The sequence below is a fragment of the Oncorhynchus gorbuscha genome, linkage group LG02 (genome assembly GCF_021184085.1).
Source record: "Oncorhynchus gorbuscha isolate QuinsamMale2020 ecotype Even-year linkage group LG02, OgorEven_v1.0, whole genome shotgun sequence".
NCBI classification, from domain to species: domain Eukaryota; kingdom Metazoa; phylum Chordata; class Actinopteri; order Salmoniformes; family Salmonidae; genus Oncorhynchus; species Oncorhynchus gorbuscha.
In genome coordinates, this window is record NC_060174.1 from 2,873,153 (window position 1) to 2,896,375 (window position 23,223).

At 38.9% G+C, this 23,223-nt stretch overlaps 1 protein-coding gene across 7 annotated transcripts in view; it reads right to left on the reverse strand.

Annotated features, from left to right (window-relative positions):
* tp63 (tumor protein p63) overlaps window positions 1-23,223 on the reverse strand; it is a 137,338-nt gene that overhangs the window by 68,518 nt on the left and 45,597 nt on the right. Inside the window, exon 1 of one of the 7 annotated variants that reach the window (XM_046299659.1) lies at window positions 12,141-12,307. The exons of the other annotated variants lie outside the window; for them this stretch is intronic. Coding sequence (XP_046155615.1) covers window positions 12,141-12,182 — 42 coding nt within the window. The 5' untranslated portion in view covers window positions 12,183-12,307. Of the gene's footprint in view, window positions 1-12,140; window positions 12,308-23,223 lie in introns of those variants that run through there. 7 annotated transcript variants of the gene reach the window in all.

The following is a 23,223-nucleotide window of genomic DNA, read 5'->3' on the forward strand; positions in this document are numbered from 1 at the left end:
TAGACCCTATTCCCTATGTAGTGCACTACTTTAGACCCTATTCCCTATGTAGTGCACTACTTTTGTCCGGGGCCCCATAGGGTTGTCTGAGAGCCCATAGTGCTGTGGTTAAAAGTAGTGGACGAGGCCAGAGTGCTTGCTACCCTATTGACCTTCAGAGTGATAGCCTGTCGATTCCACAGGAGGATTCCAAATGATGTGAGTATGCAGACACACATATCAGGGATTCCTCATATGCAAACAGCAGCAGCTCTCACTCAATAGGTCAGCATCATTACTGCTGGTATTCATAGTGAATGTTGTATCATGACTACTTGGTTTGGCACATACTAGACACCTACTGTAGGAGCTTAGCTTGATCACCCGGTTGGCCACCCTGTCGATGCAGGAAATGCTAATTTAAAAAAAAAATGTCAGACTTGATTTACCCTGACTAAAAAATGTCAGACTTGATTTACCCTGACTAAAAAATGTCAGACTTGATTTACCCTGACTAAAAAATGTCAGACTTGATTTACCCTGACTAAAAAATGTCAGACTTGATTTACCCTGACTAAAAAATGTCAGACTTGATTTACCCTGACTACAAAATGTCAGACTTGATTTACCCTGACTACAAAATGTCAGACTTGATTTACCCTGACTACAAAATGTCAGACTTGATTTACCCTGACTACAAAATGTCAGACTTGATTTACCCTGACTACAAAATGTCAGACTTGATTTACCCTGACTAAAAAATGTCAGACTTGATTTACCCTGAATGTCAGACTTGATTTACCCTGAATGTCAGACTTGATTTACCCTGACTAAAAATGTATCAACCCCTATAAAAAATGTCCACAATAATTCCCTTTTCCTGCTGGGAGAATCTGGTCAAATTAAGACTTTATATATATATATGCCATTAATATATGCCATTTAGCAGACACTTTTAACCAAAGCGACTTACAGTCATGTGTGCATACATTCTACGTATGGGTGGTCCCGGGGATCGAACCCACTACCCTGGCGTTACAAGCACCATGCTCTACCAACTGAGCTACAGAAGGACCACACTGAGCTACAAGAAGGACCATTTTACATCTATGTGTATGAGCATTGAAATTGTTTTGATTTGACACTTTTAAAAAATAGTCTTATATTTAGTCCCACTCTCTCCATGAATCAGTTGCCATAGTTTTGCAACCATATGCATTTCTATGGGCTATTTAGGATACGGGTTGGAACCAATCAGATTCATCTGAGATACAGTAGTCCCAATTCATTATTTGACATGACCAAATATTAGGCTTACATTAAACTGGCAACATTTCCTCTCTGGTGAAAGTGATGCTGCTTATTCTATTGTTACTAACTCTTTACCACCAGGAAAAAGTTCAGAGACAGGGGAGGTCAATAAATCGGACCCCTACTCCTTGCAATAGCTTATAGCTATTACTATACAAGGCAGCATGAGGCAAATTGATCACCTCAGAACTTTAAAACTGCCAATAAATGACAGGAACCAGAGGAGACCGTTGCCCCAGGGAGGAATAGAAGAGGACCTGGCCCTTAGACCTGGCCAGAGGGGAGAATACATTCCAGCCTCTCCTCTGACCTGCACTGTGGTCCCTGGGTCAGTCTGAAGGGTGGAGGTGGTCCCTGGGTCAGTCTGAAGGGTGGAGGTGGTCCCTGGGTCAGTCTGAAGGGTGGAGGTGGTCCCTGGGTCAGTCTGACGGGTGGAGGTGGTCCCTGGGTCAGTCTGAAGGGTGGAGGTGGTTCCTAGGTCAGTCTGAAGGGTGGAGGTGGTCCCTGGGTCAGTCTGAAGGGTGGAGGTGGTCCCTGGGTCAGTCTGAAGGGTGGAGGTGGTCCCTGGGTCAGTCTGAAGGGTGGAGGTGGTCCCTGGGTCAGTCTGAAGGGTGGAGGTGGTCCCTGGGTCAGTCTGAAGGGTGTGGGTGGTCCCTGGGTCAGTCTGAAGGGTGGAGGTGGTCCCTGGGTCAGTCTGAAGGGTGTGGGTGGTCCCTGGGCCAGTCTGAAGGGTGTGGGTGGTCCCTGGGTCAGTCTGAAGGGTGGAGGTGGTCCCTGGGTCAGTCTGAAGGGTGGAGGTGGTCCCTGGGTCATTCTGAAGGGTGTGGGTGGTCCCTGGGTCAGTCTGAAGGGTGGAGGTGGTCCCTGGGTCATTTTGAAGGGTGTGGGTGGTCCCTGGGCCAGTCTGAAGGGTGGAGGTGGTCCCTGGGTCAGTCTAAAGGTGGAGGTGGTCCCTGGGTCAGTCTGAAGGGTGGTGGTCCCTGGGTCAGTCTGAAGGGTGTGGGTGGTCCCTGGGGTGAGGGGTGAGTGGTGTCTAGGGTGGGGGGCATTAACAGCTCTAGCAGGGTGAACTGGAGGCCTGGTTTAGATGGGATGATGTACAGTGCTGCTTGGAAGTATGGGAATCCCTTGTGGAGTTACAGATTTTTACCATGAAAACTTCATTTAAATCAGAACCAGTCTTTTCATAACAGGTTTATCAGATCAAATCAAATCAAATTTATTTATATAGCCCTTCGTACATCAGCTGATATCTCAAAGTGCTGTACAGAAACCCAGCCTAAAACCCCAAACAGCAAACAATGCAGGTGTAAAAGCAATACCACACGTTGGTGTAGAGGAAATCATGTGTAGTGGAAAAACTACATTAACAATGAATTAGTGAATCCCAAGTTGAATTAGTGAATCCCAAGTTGAATTAGTGAATCCCAAGTTGAATTAGTGAATCCCAAGTTGAATTAGTGAATCCCAAGTTGAATTAGTGAATCCCAAGTTGAATTAGTGAATCCCAGTTGAATTAGTGAATCCCAAGTTGAATTAGTGAATCCCAAGTTGAATTAGTGAATCCCAAGTTGAATTAGTGAATCCCAAGTTGAATTAGTGAATCCCAAGTTGAATTAGTGAATCCCAAGTTGAATTAGTGAATCCCAAGTTGAATTAGTGAATCCCAAGTTGAATTAGTGAATCCCAAGTTGCATTGGTTAAATCAAGTAGGTAAGTCAAATCAGGTGGGTCAATAACTGGGTACCAAATGAACCAATCAAAAGGAGAGATGGTTAGGAAAGAGTTTGGGCAGGATTGATAAGAGAGATAAGAAACCTGGGTCAGTTTGGTGTTTAACCATACAGGCGAATGGAAAGCAGACCATACCGAGAGGAAAGGACATCTCAGAGGACATCAGTTTGGGGAAGGATAGAAAATAATTTCAAAAAGATTTCAGCTCCATCAGTCCACTGTGAGGATATAGCATTTACAAACGGAGAGCCTTTAACATGACAGCAACTCAACCTAGAAGTGGACGCCCTTCCAAAGTATCCCCAAGGGCCACAAGAACAATAATACATCAGGGTAAAAGCCAACCCAAACATCTAGAGACCTCCCAGACCTGCCTTGCATCTTGGGTAACTGTGCTTCAACAATAAGAAGAACGCTGAATCAAAAATGCCATTCAAGGGAGGGTTGCTAGGAGGAAGCCTTGGCTGTCAAAAAAAGACCCAAACTGTCCGTCTTAAGTGTCTCGGAGACAAACCTAAAAAAAGGTTTCTGGAAGTCCATTCTATGGACCGATGAGGCTAAAATGGACCTTTTTGGTCAATCAACACCGCCAATTTTGCCGAAAACCCAGCACTGCCTACCACCAAAATAACCTTATCCCAACATTCCAGCATGGTGGTGGGAATGTCAAGATCTGGGGCTGCTTTTCCTCCTCTAGAGGGAACCATGAATTCTGAGGTACACCAGGAGATTCTGGAACAGAACGTCATGCCATCAGTCAAGGAGCTAAAGCTTGGCCAAAAACGTATCGTTCAACAAGACAACGAGCCAAAGAGCATTCAATCAAATCTACCAAAGAATGGCTCGGGAGAAAGAAGATTTGTGTTTTGGATTGGCCAAAGTCCTGCACCTAAATCCAATCGAGACGCTGTGGCAGGACCTGAAGCGGGAATTTCATGCCAGACACCCCTCAAACCTCACTACAATTGGCTAAGTTCTGCACGGAGGAGAGGTCAGAAACAGATGTCAAAGACTGATTACTGGCTATAGGAGACGTTTGCTCCACGTTGTCACTGCTAATGGAGGTGCTTCAAGCTATTGACTAAAGGAGCTCAGATATTTTTTGCACACATCAAATCTGAGTTTCTGTTAAATAAACCACTAATGTCATTTACTTGGAATGTCTTTATTACAAATTGGGGTTTAAGATAAGGATTTTTATTTTAATATTTTCTAGCAACAATAATGACCAGACCTGTAGGGTTCACAACCTTTCAAGCAGTCCTGTATACCTGCTGGGGTGGGCAGAGCAGGTGATTGTATCTACAACAACACACCATTAAAGCAATTACGAGCGCGGACTAAAACAGCAGAGCCTGGCCCGCCCCATTCCTGATGTCCCTGGAGGCTCCCTGGAAAGATAAGAGGGAGGAACCTGATACTTTACCCAGAGTCTGCATCCTAAATGACAGAATTAGTGCACTATGTAGGTAACAGGGGGATCTTTGGGACACAGCCAGAAGGGATATAGGTGGACAGAGAGAACCCCACTCAGTAAACTTAAAAGAGTTGGCCTGCCACACCTGCAATCTGCCCCCTTACAAATCTGAGAAGCCATCAGTGATCGTTACGGAGACGACACGTTTCAAGCCATCAGTGATCCTTACGGAGACGTTTGATACCAACTCTTTTTTATTTATGACTTCACAAGAAAAGTCCCCTACTTATCACCTACAGTTCCTACCAGGAAAGCATGAGAGCATTACAAACCAAACCTGTGGATTGGGTTACCTGTCCCCAGATTAAAACCCACAGGAAGGGGGTTCAGAGGTCTCACGTAAATCCTCTATCTACGGCCATCCACTGTGTGTGTTGACACCAGTCCTATACCAGCAGAGTAGAGCCGTCAGGTATTAGGTAGACTGACACCCTGAGCGCTAAGAATGAACAACCAGACAGAGCTGTTTAACTCTAACGGCCATCCTAGAAGGGGTGGAGAGTAGCAGATTGACACCAGGAGACTGTAGTCTTAACATATAACATAATGGGACAAATAAAAGAGGATTATTTCTATGTTTAATCACATTAACACAGTTCAGAAGTGTTAATCTACCCCCCCCCCAAAAAAAGCATATTACAAAAATATCAAGATAACAATTGGCATAAAAATATGAGAAACTATGAATTCCAGAAATATAAAATATTCAGGGCAAATCAAATCAAATTGATTTATAAAGCTGATATCTCAAAGTGCTGTACAGAAACCCAGCCTAAAACCCCAAACAGCAAGCAATGCAGGTGTAGAAGCACGCAGGTGTAGAAGCAAAGCAATGCAGGTGTAGAAGCACGGCCACTACAGAAATAACTTTACTTGTTCAAAGTAAAGTGATATTTGACACAAATGATCCAGAGATAGAACAGGATCATAAATAAACAAAGAGCCTGAATATAATCACAGTGACTAGTTGTCCTCGCCATTATCTGTTGTTGTCAACGGGAACAGAACGTTCTACTGTGTCACTTCTGTCTCGAAATCAATCATCTTTGATGCATTTCCAGATGGTCATTTTTAGACGAGACCCTTATTTCACTCCCTATGTCACGCCTGTAATTCAAACCTCCAAAACAGCTTTAAAAACCACACATTTCTGTTTCCCGTCAATTATATTTGGCTCCATTTTGGATAACCCCAAATAAGTTTACAATGCATCAATCTAGCTTCATAATGTCACAGACATCTGACATTCTTTACCTGATTTCATTCAACCACCTGAACTATGACACATTATTTCAGGCTATATTGTTTCCATGTAAAATGTACATTTTTCTGTTCCTTATACAACGTGAAAAGAGCGCTGCTCTGTAAGGCTCATCAAATCACAACCCATGTCTCCTGATCCACCCATCAACCACCATTTTATCTTCTGTCTGGAAATGGAATCACAGGATTAATCTTTATCAAAGCCACAACTAGGCTTATACACAATACCAATTCACACAAAGTTACAGGATCATTTGGGGAGATAAATCAGACATGATATCTATTTTGATTCTGTTCTGTGTTTTTACAATTCAGCAGATAATCAAAATCAGTGTAAAATCTATTTTGATTCTGTTCTGTGTTTTTACAATTCAGCAGATAATCAAAATCAGTGTAAAATCTATTTTGATTCTGTTCTGTGTTTTTACAATTCAGCAGATAATCAAAATCAGTGTAAAATCTATTTTGATTCTGTTCTGTGTTTTTACAATTCAGCAGATAATCAAAATCAGTGTAAAATCTATTTTGATTCTGTTCTGTGTTTTTACAATTCAGCAGATAATCAAAATCAGTGTAAAATCTATTTTGATTCTGTTCTGTGTTTTTACAATTCAGCAGATAATCAAAATCAGTGTAAAATCTATTTTGATTCTGTTCTGTGTTTTTACAATTCAGCAGATAATCAAAATCAGTGTAAAATCTATTTTGATTCTGTTCTGTGTTTTTACAATTCAGCAGATAATCAAAATCAGTGTAAAATCTATTTTGATTCTGTTCTGTGTTTTTACAATTCAGCAGATAATCAAAATCAGTGTAAAATCTATTTTGATTCTGTTCTGTGTTTTTACAATTCAGCAGATAATCAAAATCAGTGTAAAATCTATTTTGATTCTGTTCTGTGTTTTTACAATTCAGCAGATAATCAAAATCAGTGTAAAATCTATTTTGATTCTGTTCTGTGTTTTTACAATTCAGCAGATAATCAAAATCAGTGTAAAATCCCAGAAAAGCAATACTATCCATGACATAATTACTGAACATTCACAGTCAGATGAAGGTGAAAACACTGATGTAACTAGAACTATTGGAACTAGAACTATTAGAATTAGAACTATTGGAACTAGAACTAATAGAACTAGAACTATTAGAACTAGAACTATTATAACTAGAACTATTGGAACTAGAACTATTATAATTAGAACTATTAGAATTAGAACTATTGGAACTAGAACTATTGGAACTAGAACTATTAGAATTAGAACTATTAGAATTAGAACTATTAGAATTAGAACTATTGGAACTAGAACTATTAGAATTAGAACTATTAGAATTAGAACTATTAGAATTAGAACTATTGGAACTACAACTATTAGAATTAGAACTATTGGAACTAGAACTATTAGAATTAGAACTATTAGAATTAGAACTATTAGAATTAGAACTATTGGAACTAGAACTATTAGAATTAGAACTATTGGAACTACAACTATTAGAATTAGAACTATTGGAACTAGAACTATTATAATTAGAACTATTGGAACTAGAACTATTAGAATTAGAACTATTGGAACTAGAACTATTAGAATTAGAACTATTGGAACTAGAACTATTGAAACTAGAACTATTATAATGAGAACTATTGGAACTAGAATTATTATAATTAGAACTATTGGAACTATAACTATTATAATTAGAACTATTGGAACTAGAACTATTAGAATTAGAACTATTGGAACTAGAACTATTATAATTAGAACTATTGGAACTAGAACTATTATAATTAGAACTATTGATAACTAAAACTATTAAAATTAGAACTATTGGAACTAGAACTATTATAATTAGAACTATTGAACTAAAACTAATGGAAATAGAACTATTGGAGAACTATTGGAACAGGAACTATTATAATTAGAACTATTGGAACTAGAACTATTATAATTAGAACTATTGGAACAGGAACTATTATAATTAGAACTATTGGAACTAGAACTATTAGAATTAGCACTATTGGAACTAGAACTATTATAATTAGAACTATTGGAACTAGAACTATTATAATTAGAACTATTGGAACTAGAACTATTGGAACTAGAACTATTAGAATTAGCACTATTGGAACTAGAACTATTATAATTAGAACTATTGGAACTAGAACTATTATAATGAGAACTATTGGAACTAGAATTATTATAATTAGAACTATTGGAACTATAACTATTATAATTAGAACTATTGGAACTAGAACTATTATAATTAGAACTATTGGAACTAGAACTAATGGAAATAGAACTATTGGAACAGGAACTATTATAATTAGAACTATTGGAACTAGAACTAAAATGGAAAATAGAAAAGCAACTATTGGAACTTACTGAACTATTATAATGATGTAGAACTATTGGAACTAGAACTATTATAATTAGAACTATTGGAACTAGAACTATTAGAATTAGAACTATTGGAACTAGAACTATTATAATTAGAACTATTGGAACTAGAACTATTAGAATTAGAACTATTGGAACTAGAACTATTATAATTAGAACTATTGGAACTAGAACTATTAGAATTAGAACTATTGGAACTACAACTATTATAATGAGAACTATTGGAACTAGAACTATTATAATTAGAACTATTGGAACTACAACTATTAGAATTAGAACTATTGGAACTAGAACTATTAGAATTAGAACTATTGGAACTAGAACTATTAGAATTAGAACTATTGGAACTAGAACTATTAGAATTAGAACTATTGGAACTACAACTATTAGAATTAGAACTATTGGAACTACAACTATTACAATTAGAACTATTGGAACTAGAACTATTAGAATTAGAACTATTGGAACTAGAACTATTAGAATTAGCACTATTGGAACTAGAACTATTAGAATTAGAACTATTGGAACTACAACTATTAGAATTAGAACTATTGGAACTAGAACTATTATAAATTAGAACTATTGGAACTAGAACTATTAGAATTAGAACTATTGGAACTAGAACTATTATAATTAGAACTATTGAACTAGAACTATTAGAATTAGAACTATTGGAACTACAACTATTAGAATTAGAACTATTGGAACTAGAACTATTAGAATTAGAACTATTGGAACTAGAACTATTAGAATTAGCACTATTGGAACTAGAACTATTAGAATTAGAACTATTGGAACTACAACTATTAGAATTAGAACTATTGGAACTACAACTATTACAATTAGAACTATTGGAACTAGAACTATTAGAATTAGAACTATTGGAACTAGAACTATTGGAACTAGAACTATTAGAATTAGAACTATTGGAACTACAACTATTAGAATTAGAACTATTGGAACTAGAACTATTAGAATTAGAACTATTGGAACTAGAACTATTATAATTAGAACTATTGGAACTAGAACTATTAGAATTAGAACTATTGGAACTAGAACTATTAGAATTAGAACTATTGGAACTAGAACTATTAGAATTAGAACTATTGGAACTAGAACTATTAGAATTAGAACTATTGGAACTAGAACTATTAGAATTAGAACTATTGGAACTAGAACTATTAGAATTAGAACTATTGGAACTAGAACTATTAGAATTAGAACTATTGGAACTAGAACTATTAGAATTAGAACTATTGGAACTAGAACTATTAGAATTAGAACTATTGGAACTAGAACTATTAGAATTAGAACTATTGGAACTACAACTATTAGAATTAGAACTATTGGAACTAGAACTATTAGAATTAGAACTATTGGAACTAGAACTATTAGAATTAGAACTATTGAACTAGAACTATTAGAATTAGAACTATTGGAACTACAACTATTAGAATTAGAACTATTGGAACTAGAACTATTAGAATTAGAACTATTGGAACTAGAACTATTAGAATTAGCACTATTGGAACTAGAACTATTAGAATTAGAACTATTGGAACTAGAACTATTAGAATTAGAACTATTGGAACTAGAACTATTAGAATTAGAACTATTGGAACTAGAACTATTAGAATTAGAACTATTGGAACTAGAACTATTAGAATTAGCACTATTGGAACTAGAACTATTAGAATTAGAACTATTGGAACTAGAACTATTAGAATTAGAACTATTGGAACTAGAACTATTATAATTAGAACTATTGGAACTAGAACTATTAGAATTAGAACTATTGGAACTAGAACTATTAGAATTAGAACTATTGAACTATTAGAATTAGAACTATTGGAACTAGAACTATTAGAATTAGAACTATTGAACTAGAACTATTAGAATTAGAACTATTGGAACTAGAACTATTAGAATTAGAACTATTAGAATTAGAACTATTAGAATTAGAACTATTGGAACTACAACTATTAGAATTAGAACTATTGGAACTACAACTATTAGAATTAGAACTATTGGAACTAGAACTATTAGAATTAGAACTATTGGAACTAGAACTATTAGAATTAGAACTATTGGAACTAGAACTATTAGAATTAGAACTATTGGAACTAGAACTATTAGAATTAGAACTATTGGAACTAGAACTATTAGAATTAGAACTATTGGAACTAGAACTATTAGAATTAGCACTATTGGAACTAGAACTATTATAATTAGAACTATTGGAACTAGAACTATTAGAATTAGCACTATTGGAACTAGAACTATTATAATTAGAACTATTGGAACTAGAACTATTATAATTAGAACTATTGGAACTAGAACTATTATAATTAGAACTATTGGAACTAGAACTATTAGAATTAGCACTATTGGAACTAGAACTATTATAATTAGAACTATTGGAACTAGAACTATTATAATTAGAACTATTGGAACTAGAACTATTATAATTAGAACTATTGGAACTAGAACTATTAGAATTAGAACTATTGGAACTAGAACTATTATAATTAGAACTATTGGAACTAGAACTATTATAATTAGAACTATTGGAACTAGAACTATTATAATTAGAACTATTGAAACTAGAACTATTATAATGAGAACTATTGGAACTAGAATTATTATAATTAGAACTATTGGAACTAGAACTATTATAATTAGAACTATTGGAACTAGAACTATTATAATTAGAACTATTGGAACTAGAACTATTAGAATTAGCACTATTGGAACTAGAACTATTATAATTAGAACTATTGGAACTATAACTATTGAAACTAGAACTATTATAATGAGAACTATTGGAACTAGAATTATTATAATTAGAACTATTGGAACTAGAACTATTACAATTAGAACTATTGGAACTAGAACTAATGGAAATAGAACTATTGGAACTAGAACTATTATAATTAGAACTATTGGAACTACAACTATTATAATTAGAACTATTGGAACTATAACTATTATAATTAGAACTATTGGAATTAGAACTGTTATAATTAGAACTATTGGAACTTGAACTATTATAATTAGAACTATTGGAACTAGAACTAATGGAAATAGAACTATTGGAACAGGAACTATTGGAACAGGAACTATTATAATTAGAACTATTGGAACTAGAACTAATGGAAATAGAACTATTGGAACAGGAACTATTATAATTAGAACTATTGGAACTACAACTATTATAATTAGAACTATTGGAACTAGAACTAATGGAAATAGAACTATTATAATTAGAACTATTGGAACTAGAACTATTATAATTAGAACTATTGGAACTACAACTATTATAATTAGAACTATTGGAACAGGAACTAATGGAAATAGAACTATTGGAACAGGAACTATTATAATTAGAACTATTGGAACTACAACTATTATAATTAGAACTATTGGAACAGGAACTAATGGAAATAGAACTATTATAATTAGAACTAATGGACCTAGAACCATTGGAACTAGAACTATTATAATTAGAACAGGATAGGGTAGCGGAGCAGAGCAGCCATTTCATATAGCACCTTTTCCTTTATTCAGCAAACACTCCAGGTGTTTACATTCCCCTGCACACACACACACACACAACGCCACTACATCGAAACGCAAACAAAGAGGAATCTGTCGCCAAAACATCTTTCTCTGTTTGTTTGTGAGGGCCACAGACAGATTTAAAACTTATGGTTTTTAACTACTAAAACATGTTCCTTTGTTAAATGAAGCTCTATACCGTCACTGAGCCCTAATCCTCCAATAACCTCAGAGCCTAAAACATATCAAACTGATTTCATGGGGTGGAATATAAAATATTAAAGTGGCAGTAACAGTCCTATTAGGTATTTCAGTTTGAGGCCTGACATCAAATATTCCATCTGTCCCACAACCATCAAAGCTCCATGGAGCCAAGGGGATGTTAGCGGTCCCTGATGCCCCAGTAGAGCCTCCTCCCTGGGCCTTACCTCGCTGTACGACGTGGGCGTCCCCGTCTCCAGATACAACATGTTGGCGCTGAGGTTTAGCAGTGCTTCTGCTGTGTGCTCCACTGACTCCAGGATGAACCTCTGGTCCCTGTCTCAGTCTGAATGAACGAGTGGCTATGAGGACTATGGATGACAACAGGACAGGACAAGCAGAGAGTCTCTATAGGAATCTATGGGAGGGAGATATATACCAGGGGGTGGGGGTGGGGGGGTAGGGAGGAGGAGGGATCTGAGGAGGTACCTGTCCAATACCTGGGGTGGTAAGTCCACACCCATCTCCCGGAGAAGCTCTCTGGTTCTCCTTGTGTCTCTCCCTAAAGACGCTCTGCAGCGATACACATTGTCAAACACATACAGTTCATTTACATTACATTTACATTTACATTACATTTACATTTAAGTCATTTAGCAGACGCTCTTATCCAGAGCGTAGGTTCCCTTCTTCTATCGTCAACATCAACACAACCAGTAGAGTTAATACAAACTGCTTTCGGACAACGCACTGCTGTGTTCAACAGGACAATATGTCAACAACAATATAGCTTTGAATATCCACATGTAGTATGACGTTCTAATGTCCTTAAAGGCTCTGAATGCTGAACTGACCTGCTCTTGGAAACCTGGAAGTGTAGCCTATAGAGGCGAAAACAACATGTCTGATGTATTGGCTGGAAGTGTAGCCTATAGAGGCAAAACAACATGTCTGAGGTATTGGCTGGAAGTGTAGCCTATAGAGGCTAAACAACATGTCTGATGTATTGGCTGGAAGTGTAGCCTATAGAGGCTAAACAACATGTCTGATGTATTGGCTGGAAGTGTAGCCTATAGAGGCAAAACAACATGTCTGAGGTATTGGCTGGAAGTGTAGCCTATAGAGGCTAAACAACATGTCTGATGTATTGGCTGAAGTGTAGCCTATAGAGCTGGTCTGAGTATTGGCTGGAAGTGTAGCCTATAGAGGCTAAACAACATGTCTGATGTATTGGCTGGAAGTGTAGCCTATAGAGGCTAAACAACATGTCTGATGTATTGGCTGGAAGTGTAGCCTATAGAGGCTAAACAACATGTCTGATGTATTGGCTGGAAGTGTAGAGGCTAAACAACATGTCTGAGCCTATGTAGAGAAGTGCTAAACAACATGTCTGATGTATTGGCTGGAAGTGTAGCCTATAGAGGCTAAACAACATGTCTGATGTATTGGCTGGAAGTGTAGCCTATAGAGGCTAAACAACATGTCTGAAGTGTAGCCTTAGAGGCTGAAGTGTATTGAGCTGTCTGATGTATTGTGGAAGTGTAGCCTATAGAGGCTAAACAACATGTCTGATGTATTGGCTGGAAGTGTGGCTGGAAACAACATGTCTGATAGTATTGGCTGGAAGTGTAGCCTATAGAGGCTAAACAACATGTCTGATGTATATTGGCTGGAAGTGTAGCCTATAGAGGCTAAACAACATGTCTGAATATTGGCTAAACAACATGATGTAGCCTATAGAGGCTAAACAACATGTCTGATGTATTGGCTGGAAGTGTAGCCTATAGAGGCTAAACAACATGTCTGATGTATTGGCTGGAAGTGTAGCCTATAGAGGCTAAGCAACATGTCTGAGGTATTGGCTGGAAGTGTAGCCTATAGAGGCTAAACAACATGTCTGATGTATTGGCTGGAAGTGTAGCCTATAGAGGCTAAACAACATGTCTGATGTATTGGCTGGAAGTGTAGCCTATAGAGGCTAAACAACATGTCTGGTGGTTCTGTAGCTCAGTTGGTAGAGCATGGCGCTTGTAACGCCAGGGTAGTGGGTTCGATTCCCGGGACCACCCATACGTACAATGTATGCACACATGACTGTAAGTCGCTTTGGATAAAAGCGTCTGCTAAATGGCATATTATTATTATTATTATTATTATATTATTATGTCTGATGTATTGGCTGGAAGTGTAGCCTATAGAGGCTAAACAACATGTCTGAGGTATTGGCTGGAAGTGTAGCCTATAGAGGCTAAACAACATGTCTGATGTATTGGCTGGAAGTGTAGCCTATAGAGGCTAAACAACATGTCTGATGTATTGGCTGGAAGTGTAGCCTATAGAGGCTAAACAAAATGTCTGATGTATTGGCTGGAAGTGTAGCCTATAGAGGCTAAACAACATGTCTGATGTATTGGCTGGAAGTGTAGCCTATAGAGGCTAAACAACATGTCTGAGGTATTGGCTGGAAGTGTAGCCTGTAGAGGCTAAACAACATGTCTGAGGTATTGGCTGGAAGTGTAGCCTGTAGAGGCTAAACAACATGTCTGAGGTATTGGCTGGAAGTGTAGCCTCTAGAGGTTAAACAACATGTCTGAGGTATTGGCTGGAAGTGTAGCCTATAGAGGTTAAACAACATGTCTGAGGTATTGGCTGGAAGTGTAGTCTATAGAGGCTAAACAACATGTCTGAGGTATTGGCTGGAAGTGTAGCCTATAGAGGCTAAACAACAACCAATAATATAAAACCAAGAAATTAATAGCACATTGAATAAGCTAAATATACCGAAATGCTATATTATAACATTATCCACTACATTGAAAATAAGAATTTGTTCTTAACTGACTTGCCTAGTAAAATAAAGGTAAAATAAATAGAAAAAATAATTACTGTCTGTCTTATTACATGACCCCCATGAAGAGATACCACTACATTACTGTCTGTCTTATTACATGATCCCCATGAAGAGATACCACCACATTACTGTCTGTCTTATTACATGACCCCCATGAAGAGATACCATTACATTACTGTCTGTCTGTCTTATTACATGACCCCCATGAAGAGATACCATTACATTACTGTCTGTCTGTCTTATTACATGACCCCCATGAAGAGATACCATTACATTACTGTCTGTCTGTCTTATTACATGACCCCCATGAAGAGATACCATTACATTACTGTCTGTCTGTCTTATTACATGACCCCCATGAAGAGATACCATTACATTACTGTCTGTCTTATAACATGACCCCCATGAAGAGATACCATTACATTACTGTCTGTCTTATAACATGACCCCCATGAAGAGATACCATTACATTACTGTCTGTCTGTCTTATTACATGACCCCCATGAAGAGATACCATTACATTACTGTCTGTCTTATAACATGACCCCCATGAAGAGATACCATTACATTACTGTCTGTCTGTCTGTCTTATTACATGACCCCCATGAAGAGATACCATTACATTACTGTCTGTCTTATAACATGACCCCCATGAAGAGATACCATTACATTACTGTCTGTCTTATAACATGACCCCCATGAACAGATACCACCACATTACTGTCTGTCTTATAACATGATCCCCATGAAGAGATACCACCACATTACTGTCTGTCTTATTACATGATCCCCATGAAGAGATACCATTACATTACTGTCTGTCTTATAACATGACCCCCATGAACAGATACCACCACATTACTGTCTGTCTTATTACATGACCCCCATGAAGAGATACCACTACATTACTGTCTGTCTTATTACATGACCCCCATGAAGAGATACCACTACATTACCATCTGTCTTATTACATTACTACTTATGTAGTGTTGTCTTAGGTCCCTCTATGTAGTGTTTTCTTAGGTCTCTCTATGTAGTGTTGTCTTAGCTCCCTCTATGTAGTGTTGTTTTAGCTCCCTCTATGTAGTGTTGTCTTAGGTCTCTCTATGTAGTGTTGTCTTAGGTCTCTCTATGTAGTGTTGTCTTAGCTCCCTCTTTATGTAGTGTTGTTTTAGGTCTCTCTTTATGTAGTGTTGTTTTAGGTCTCTCTTTATGTAGTGTTTTCTTAGGTCTCTCTATGTAGTGTTGTCTTAGCTCCCTCTATGTAGTGTTGTCTTAGGCCTCTCTATGTAGTGTTGTCTTAGGTCTCTCTATGTAGTGTTGTCTTAGCTCCCTCTATGTAGTGTTGTCTTAGGTCCCTCTTTATGTAGTGTTGTCTTAGGTCCCTCTATGTAGTGTTGTCTTAGGTCTCTATGTAGTATTGTCTTAGGTCTCTCTTTATGTAGTGTTGTCTTAGGTCTCTCTTTATGTAGTGTTGTCTTAGGTCTCTCTTTATGTAGTGTTGTCTTAGGTCTCTCTTTATGTAGTGTTGTCTTAGGTCTCTCTTTATGTAGTGTTGTCTTAGGTCTCTCTTTATGTAGTGTTGTCTTAGGTCTCTCTCTATGTAGTGTTGTCTTAGGTCTCTCTCTATGTAGTGTTGTCTTAGGTCTCTCTTTATGTAGTGTTGTCTTAGGTCTCTCTCTATGTAGTGTTGTATAGTCTCTCTTTATGTAGTGTTGTCTTAGGTCTCTCTTTATCCAATTTGTAAGTCGCTCTGGATAAGAGCGTCTGCTAAATGACTTAAATGTAAATGTGTTGTCTTAGGTCTCTCTTCATGTAGTGTTGTCTTAGGTCCCTCTATGTAGTGTTATCTTAGGTCTCTCTTTATGTAGTGTTGTCTTAGGTCTCTCTATGTAGTGTTGTCTTAGGTCTCTCTTTATGTAATGTTGTCTTAGCTCCCTCTATGTAGTGTTGTCTTAGGTCTCTCTTTATGTAGTGTTGTCTTAGGTCTCTCTTTATGTAGTGTTGTCTTAGGTCTCTCTTTATGTAGTGTTGTCTTAGGTCCTCTTTATGTAGTGTTGTCTTAGGTCCCTCTTTATGTAGTGTTGTTTTAGGTCTCTCTTTATGTAGTGCTGTCTTAGGTCTCTCTTTATGTAGTGTTGTCTTAGGTCTCTCTTCATGTAGTGTTGTCTTAGGTCCCTCTATGTAGTGTTATCTTAGGTCTCTCTTTATGTAGTGTTGTCTTAGGTCTCTCTATGTAGTGTTGTCTTAGGTCTCTCTTTATGTAATGTTGTCTTAGGTCTCTCTTTATGTAGTGTTGTCTTAGCTCCCTCTATGTAGTGTTGTCTTAAGTCTCTCTCTATGTAGTGTTGTGGCATCTCTTTATGTAGTGTTGTCTTAGCTCCCTCTATGTAGTGTTGTCTTAGGTCTCTCTATATGTAGTGTTGTCTTAGGTCTCTCTCTATGTAGTGTTGTGTGTTTTGTCCTATATTTTTATTTAATTCAACTTTTTTATCCCAGGAGGCCTTTTGGTAGGCCGTCATTGTAAATAAGAATTTTAACTGACTTGCCTAGTTAAATAAAATATTTAATAAATAAAATAAAAATGATTAGTACCTTTCATAACTTTTGACAGAGGCAAAATCTTCTTTTTGTTTTACCATTACGCTCGTATGTAATCAGATCTGTAGTTAGCTACATGTTATAATATATGGCATTTAACATTGTTAACATTATCAAGCGCTAGGCTACATTTCAGACAGCACTGCAACCTGAGTGTCTGGATGTTTTATAAGAGAGGTGGTTGATGACAGTGCAGGGTAAGTGGGGTGGAGGGTAAATTATATTCCTGCAGGAAAAGAAGGGGAAACTCTGGCCCGAAGTTAAACTCTTTCAAAGCTGTCACTATACGGAGCAGAACCCTTACTACTCTGTGCCCTTGAGTCATCTATCGCTGATTGTCTACAATCAGTAGCGACACCCAGCCTGCCCAGACCCCATGTCCAGGGGCCACAGACCTACCAGGACCCCCTGACCACTACACACCCAAGCCTGCCCAGACCCCATGTCCAAGGGCCACAGACCACTACACACCCAGCCTGCCCAGACCCCATGTCCAGGGGCCACAGACCTACCAGGATCCCCTGACCACTACACACCCAAGCCTGCCCAGACCTCATGTCCAGGGGCCACAGACCTACCAGGACCCCCTGACCACTACACCCCCAAGCCTACCCAGACCCCATGTCCAGGGGCCACAGGCCACTACACACCCAGCCTGCTCAGACCTTATGTCCAGGGGCCACAGACCACTACACACCCAGCCTGCCCAGACCTCATGTCCAGGGGCCACAGACCTACCAGGAACCCCTGACCACTACACACCCAAGCCTGCCCAGACCACATGTCCAGGGGCCACTACACACCCAGCCTGCCCAGACCCCATGTCCAGGGGCCACAGACCTACCATGACCCCCTGACCACTAAACACCCAGCCTGCCCAGACCCCATGTCCAGGGTCCACAGGCCACTACACACCCAGCCTGCCCAGACCCCAGACCCCATGTCCAGGGGCCACAGGCCTACCAGGACCCCCTGACCACTACACACCCAGCCTACCCAGACCCCATGTCCTGGGGCCACAGGCCTACCAGGACCCCCTGACCACTACACACCCAAGCCTACCCAGACCCCAGACCCCATGTCCAGGGGCCACAGGCCACTACACACCCAGTCAGGGATGGAAATTAAGATAGGCTATCACTTCTCAGACTGGGTTATGACAAACTACTCCGCCGGTGAGTGAAACGTAGACTGTTACGATATTGCATGGCACAGATATGTGACCCGAGCCAATAGAATGTCTAGTAGATATAGCCCAGCTGGCCAATCCCCAGGAATCTTGCATTCCAGCCCAGGCTCCTTGGGCTGCAGACTTTACAAGTCAGCCTGCACTGGCTGTAGAGCAGAGAGACACGTTACACCAAAATGACCCCCGTTCTGATGTTATGGCCTTCCTCTCACCTGCCACAGTACGGTGACCTCATCTCATTCAAGCCCTGACCTCTTCTGAAGCTAGAGTAATTAGTTGAGCTAGCTAAAACAACATGAATTATGCTAAGAAACATTGAAAAAATGATGAAGAGGTTAGGGAACTCTATGGTTGTGGTTCTGAATACCTCCGTGTAACGATCATTCCTTTGACGATAAACGCGAATCTGACCATCACCCCTGGTGAGACAAAACCGTGACTCGTCAGTGAAGAGCACTTTTTGCCAGTCCTGTCTGGTCCAGCGACGGTGGGTTTGTGCCTATATGCAATGTTGTTGCCGGTGATGTCTGGTGAGGACCTGCCTTACAACAGACCTACAAGCCCTCAGTCCAGCCTCTCTCAGACTGAACACTGATATTATGCATTCCTGGTGTAACTTAGCAGTTGTTGTTGCCTTCCTGTACCTGGTCCCGCAGGTGTGATGTTCAGATCCTATGCATGTGTTGTTACACGTGGTCTGCCACTGCGAGGACGATCAGCTGTCTGTCCTGTCTCCCTGTAGTGCTGTCTTAGGTGTCTCACAGTACGGATATAGCAATTTATTGCCCTGGTCACATCTGCAGTCCTCATGCCTCCTTGCAGCATGTCTAAGGCACGTTCACGCAGATGAGCAGGCATCCTGGGCATCTTTCTTTTGGTGTTTTTCAGAGTCAGTAGAAATGTCTCTTTAGTGTCCTAAGTCTTTATAACTGTGACCTTACTTGCCTACCATCTGTAACCTGTTAGTGTCTTAACGACCGTTCCACAGGTGCATGTTCATTAATAGTTTATGGTTCATTGAACAAGCATGGGAAACAGTGTTTAAACCCTTTACAATGAAGATCTGTGATGTTATTTGGATTTTTACCAATTATCTTTGAAAGACAGGGTCCTGAAAAAGGGACGCTTCTTTTTTGACACACCTACTCATTCGAAGGTTTTTCTTTATTTTTACTATTTGCCAAAACAGTTGTGTTGTGACAAGGTAGGGGTGGTATACAGAAGACAGCCCTATTTGGTAAAACCCCAAGTCCATATTATGGCAAGAACAGCTAAAATAATCAAAGAGAAATTAAACCAAATCAAATACAAAATAAGAATGCCAAATCAGTGAAAAGTTCCCAAACAAAACATCTATAGTCCAAAGATAATCATGTTGACTGAATGAAATATTCCTCAACTCCCATCAACTAGAATGGCTCCTGTCCAGCATAGTGCCTGACTGTCTTTGCATCATACCAATTTGAAAGTTGTTCCATTTCTCCAGCCACACCCCCCACATAGCAAACCAGGTGGTGGTCTGTTGTCTTGTTCTTGTTCAAAATGAAAGAGAGAGGGCCTTTAAGCCAAAAGGTAACTTTTACAAGTCACACACACACACACGCACGCACGCACACACACACGCACACACACACGCCGAGGTGAGTCTGGTTAGCCAATATACACATGATCTCAGTAACCAGTCCTAAACGTGAAGAATGGGCACGAGTCTAACTATTGACTTTTAACATTAGCCCTCCTAGTCAATAAAAGGATAAGGTGACACGGTTTAAAGTGTCTCCTCAGGTGACACAGCAACACAAAGGGAGTAGAGCCCAAAACCTGACCCTCACAAATTACAGCACAGAGACACAGTGAAAGGTGGATGAATCCCTGAAAGAGGACCTGTTCTATAATACACTATTATCAGCAGGACAAAATACGCTATTGGAGTAACATTTAGAAATGAGAATTGATCAAATACAACAATACAATTAGTTTTTTTAAAGTGTCCCACTTGACTATTTGGCAACAGGTTAGGAGATCAGTGATTAAGGCTTGAGCTTCTTCTAAACGGTAGTCTGTAAACTAGGCCTGAAACACAACACCTAAACAGCAGCTTGTTTACAACAGAGAGTTAGCCACAGGCTAAATGAGTTAGCCATAGGCTATGGAAATGAAAAAGAAGGCCTACTCTACAGCTCCCATATAAATCAGTCATAACACTACTGAGACTCAGACAGAGACTCTGCTCCGTTTGTCCCTTTTAAGAGCCTTTTTTCCTTAAGTCTGCTAGATTAGTCCAGTATCATGTGTCAGGGTGTCAGAGTGCTGCACGGTGCCGAGGGAGAGAGAGCTTCCTTCCACACAGACCAGACAGGACAGGGCAGCAGGCGGTGGAGAGAGACTATCCTTTTACACACAGCAACACCTCTGCCCACTCACCTGCTATTTTCATTTGGGACGGTGTCACGCTCAGTCAACTACATAGAATTGGTTTTCTTACTCATTTTAGCAGTGGGCGGACTGCGTTCCCTGTTACGGGAAATGTAATTATTACTGGAAATTCATCTGTTGACAATGAGGGAAAACAAAATCACATGGTCGCCATAAATTGTTGCCATTGCTGCAAAAAAGATGAACAGTTATGGGCCACCTGAATATATGGGAAACATAGATGCTAAAATTAATATACTATTGTTCTTTCTTATGAGTTGCATTCAAGAAATATTGGGCGAAGTCTTACACTGTCTGTGTTCAACATCCTAGTCATCCAACATCTAAACGCTCTCTGTGTTCAACATCCTAGTCAACCAACATCTAAACGCTCTCTGTGTTCAACATCCTAGTCAACCAACATCTAAATGCTGTCTGTGTTCAACATCCTAGTCAACCAACATCTAAACGCTGTCTGTGTTCAACATCCTAGTCAACCAACATCTAAACGCTCTCTGTGTTCAAAATCCTAGTCAACCAACATTTCCTAGGTTTCCATTCCTTTCCTTCCTTGCATTTTTGTTATCAAAATGTGTTTTTGATAATAAATGCCTTCTGGAACTTTTATTAATTAACAAACTTGTTGCCATCTGTAAATACAAAATACACATATTTTTTAAAATTAAGCCTGGTTGGTTTAGCCAAAGTCAGGAACCTTTCCGCTAGCCATGATTGGCTATTACAATAGATGGGCTGGACATGCAGAGAGAGAAGTTTGGATTGGTCTGCCACGTACCACACTTCTGTCTATAATATGAGCTGCTCAGGATATGTAGATAATAAAATAAAATCAAAGTTTATTTGTCACGTGCGCCGAATACAACAGGTGTAGTAGACCTCACAGTGAAATGCTGAATACAACAGGTGTAGTAGACCTCACAGTGAAATGCTGAATACAACAGGTGTAGTAGACCATACAGTGAAATGCTGAATACAACAGGTGTAGTAGACCTCACAGTGAAATGCTGAATACAACAGGTGTAGTAGAGCTCACAGTGAAATGCTGAATACAACAGGTGTAGTAGACCTCACAGTGAAATGCTGAATACAACAGGTGTAGTAGACCTCACAGTGAAATGCTGAATACAATAGGTGTAGTAGACCTTACAGTGAAATGCTGAATACAACAGGTGTAGTAGACCTCACAGTGAAATGCTGAATACAACAGGTGTAGTAGACATTACAGTGAAATGCTGAATACAACAGGTGTAGTAGACCTCACAGTGAAATGCTGAATACAACAGGTGTAGTAGACCTCACAGTGAAATGCTGAATACAACAGGTGTAGTAGACCTCACAGTGAAATGCTGAATACAACAGGTGTAGTAGACATTACAGTGAAATAGTTACTTACAGGCTCTAACCAATAGTGCAAAAAAGGTATTAGGTGAACAATAGATATGAATGAAGAAATAAAACAACAGTAAAAAGACTATATACAGTAGAGAGGCTATATACAGTAGAGAGGCTATATACAGTAGAGAGGCTATATACAGTAGAGAGGCTACATACAGTAGAGAGGCTACATACAGTAGAGAGGCTATATACAGTAGAGAGGCTATAGACAGTAGAGGGGCTATATACAGTAGAGAGGCTATATACAGTAGAGGGGTTATATACAGTAGAGAGGTTATATACAGTAGAGAGGCTATATACAGTAGAGAGGCTATATACAGTAGAGGCTATATACAGTAGAGAGGCTACATACAGTAGAGAGGCTACATACAGTAGAGAGGCTATATACAGTAGAGAGGTTATATACAGTAGAGAGGCTATATACAGTAGAGAGACTATATACAGTAGAGGCTATATACAGTAGAGAGGCTATATACAGTAGAGAGGCTATATACAGTAGAGGGGCTATATACAGTAGAGGGGTTATATACAGTAGAGGGGTTATATACAGTAGAGAGGCTATATACAGTAGAGGCTATATACAGTAGAGGCTATATACAGTAGAGAGGCTATATACAGTAGAGAGGCTATATACAGTAGAGAGGCTATAACAGTAGAGAGGCTATATACAGGCTATATACAGTAGAGAGGCTATATACAGTAGCGAGGCTATAAAAGTAGCGAGGCAACATACAGACACACCTGTTAGTCAGGCTGATTGAGGTAGTATGTACATTTAGATATGGTTAAAGTGACTGTGCATATATGATGAACAGAGAGTAGCAGTAGTGTAAAAGAG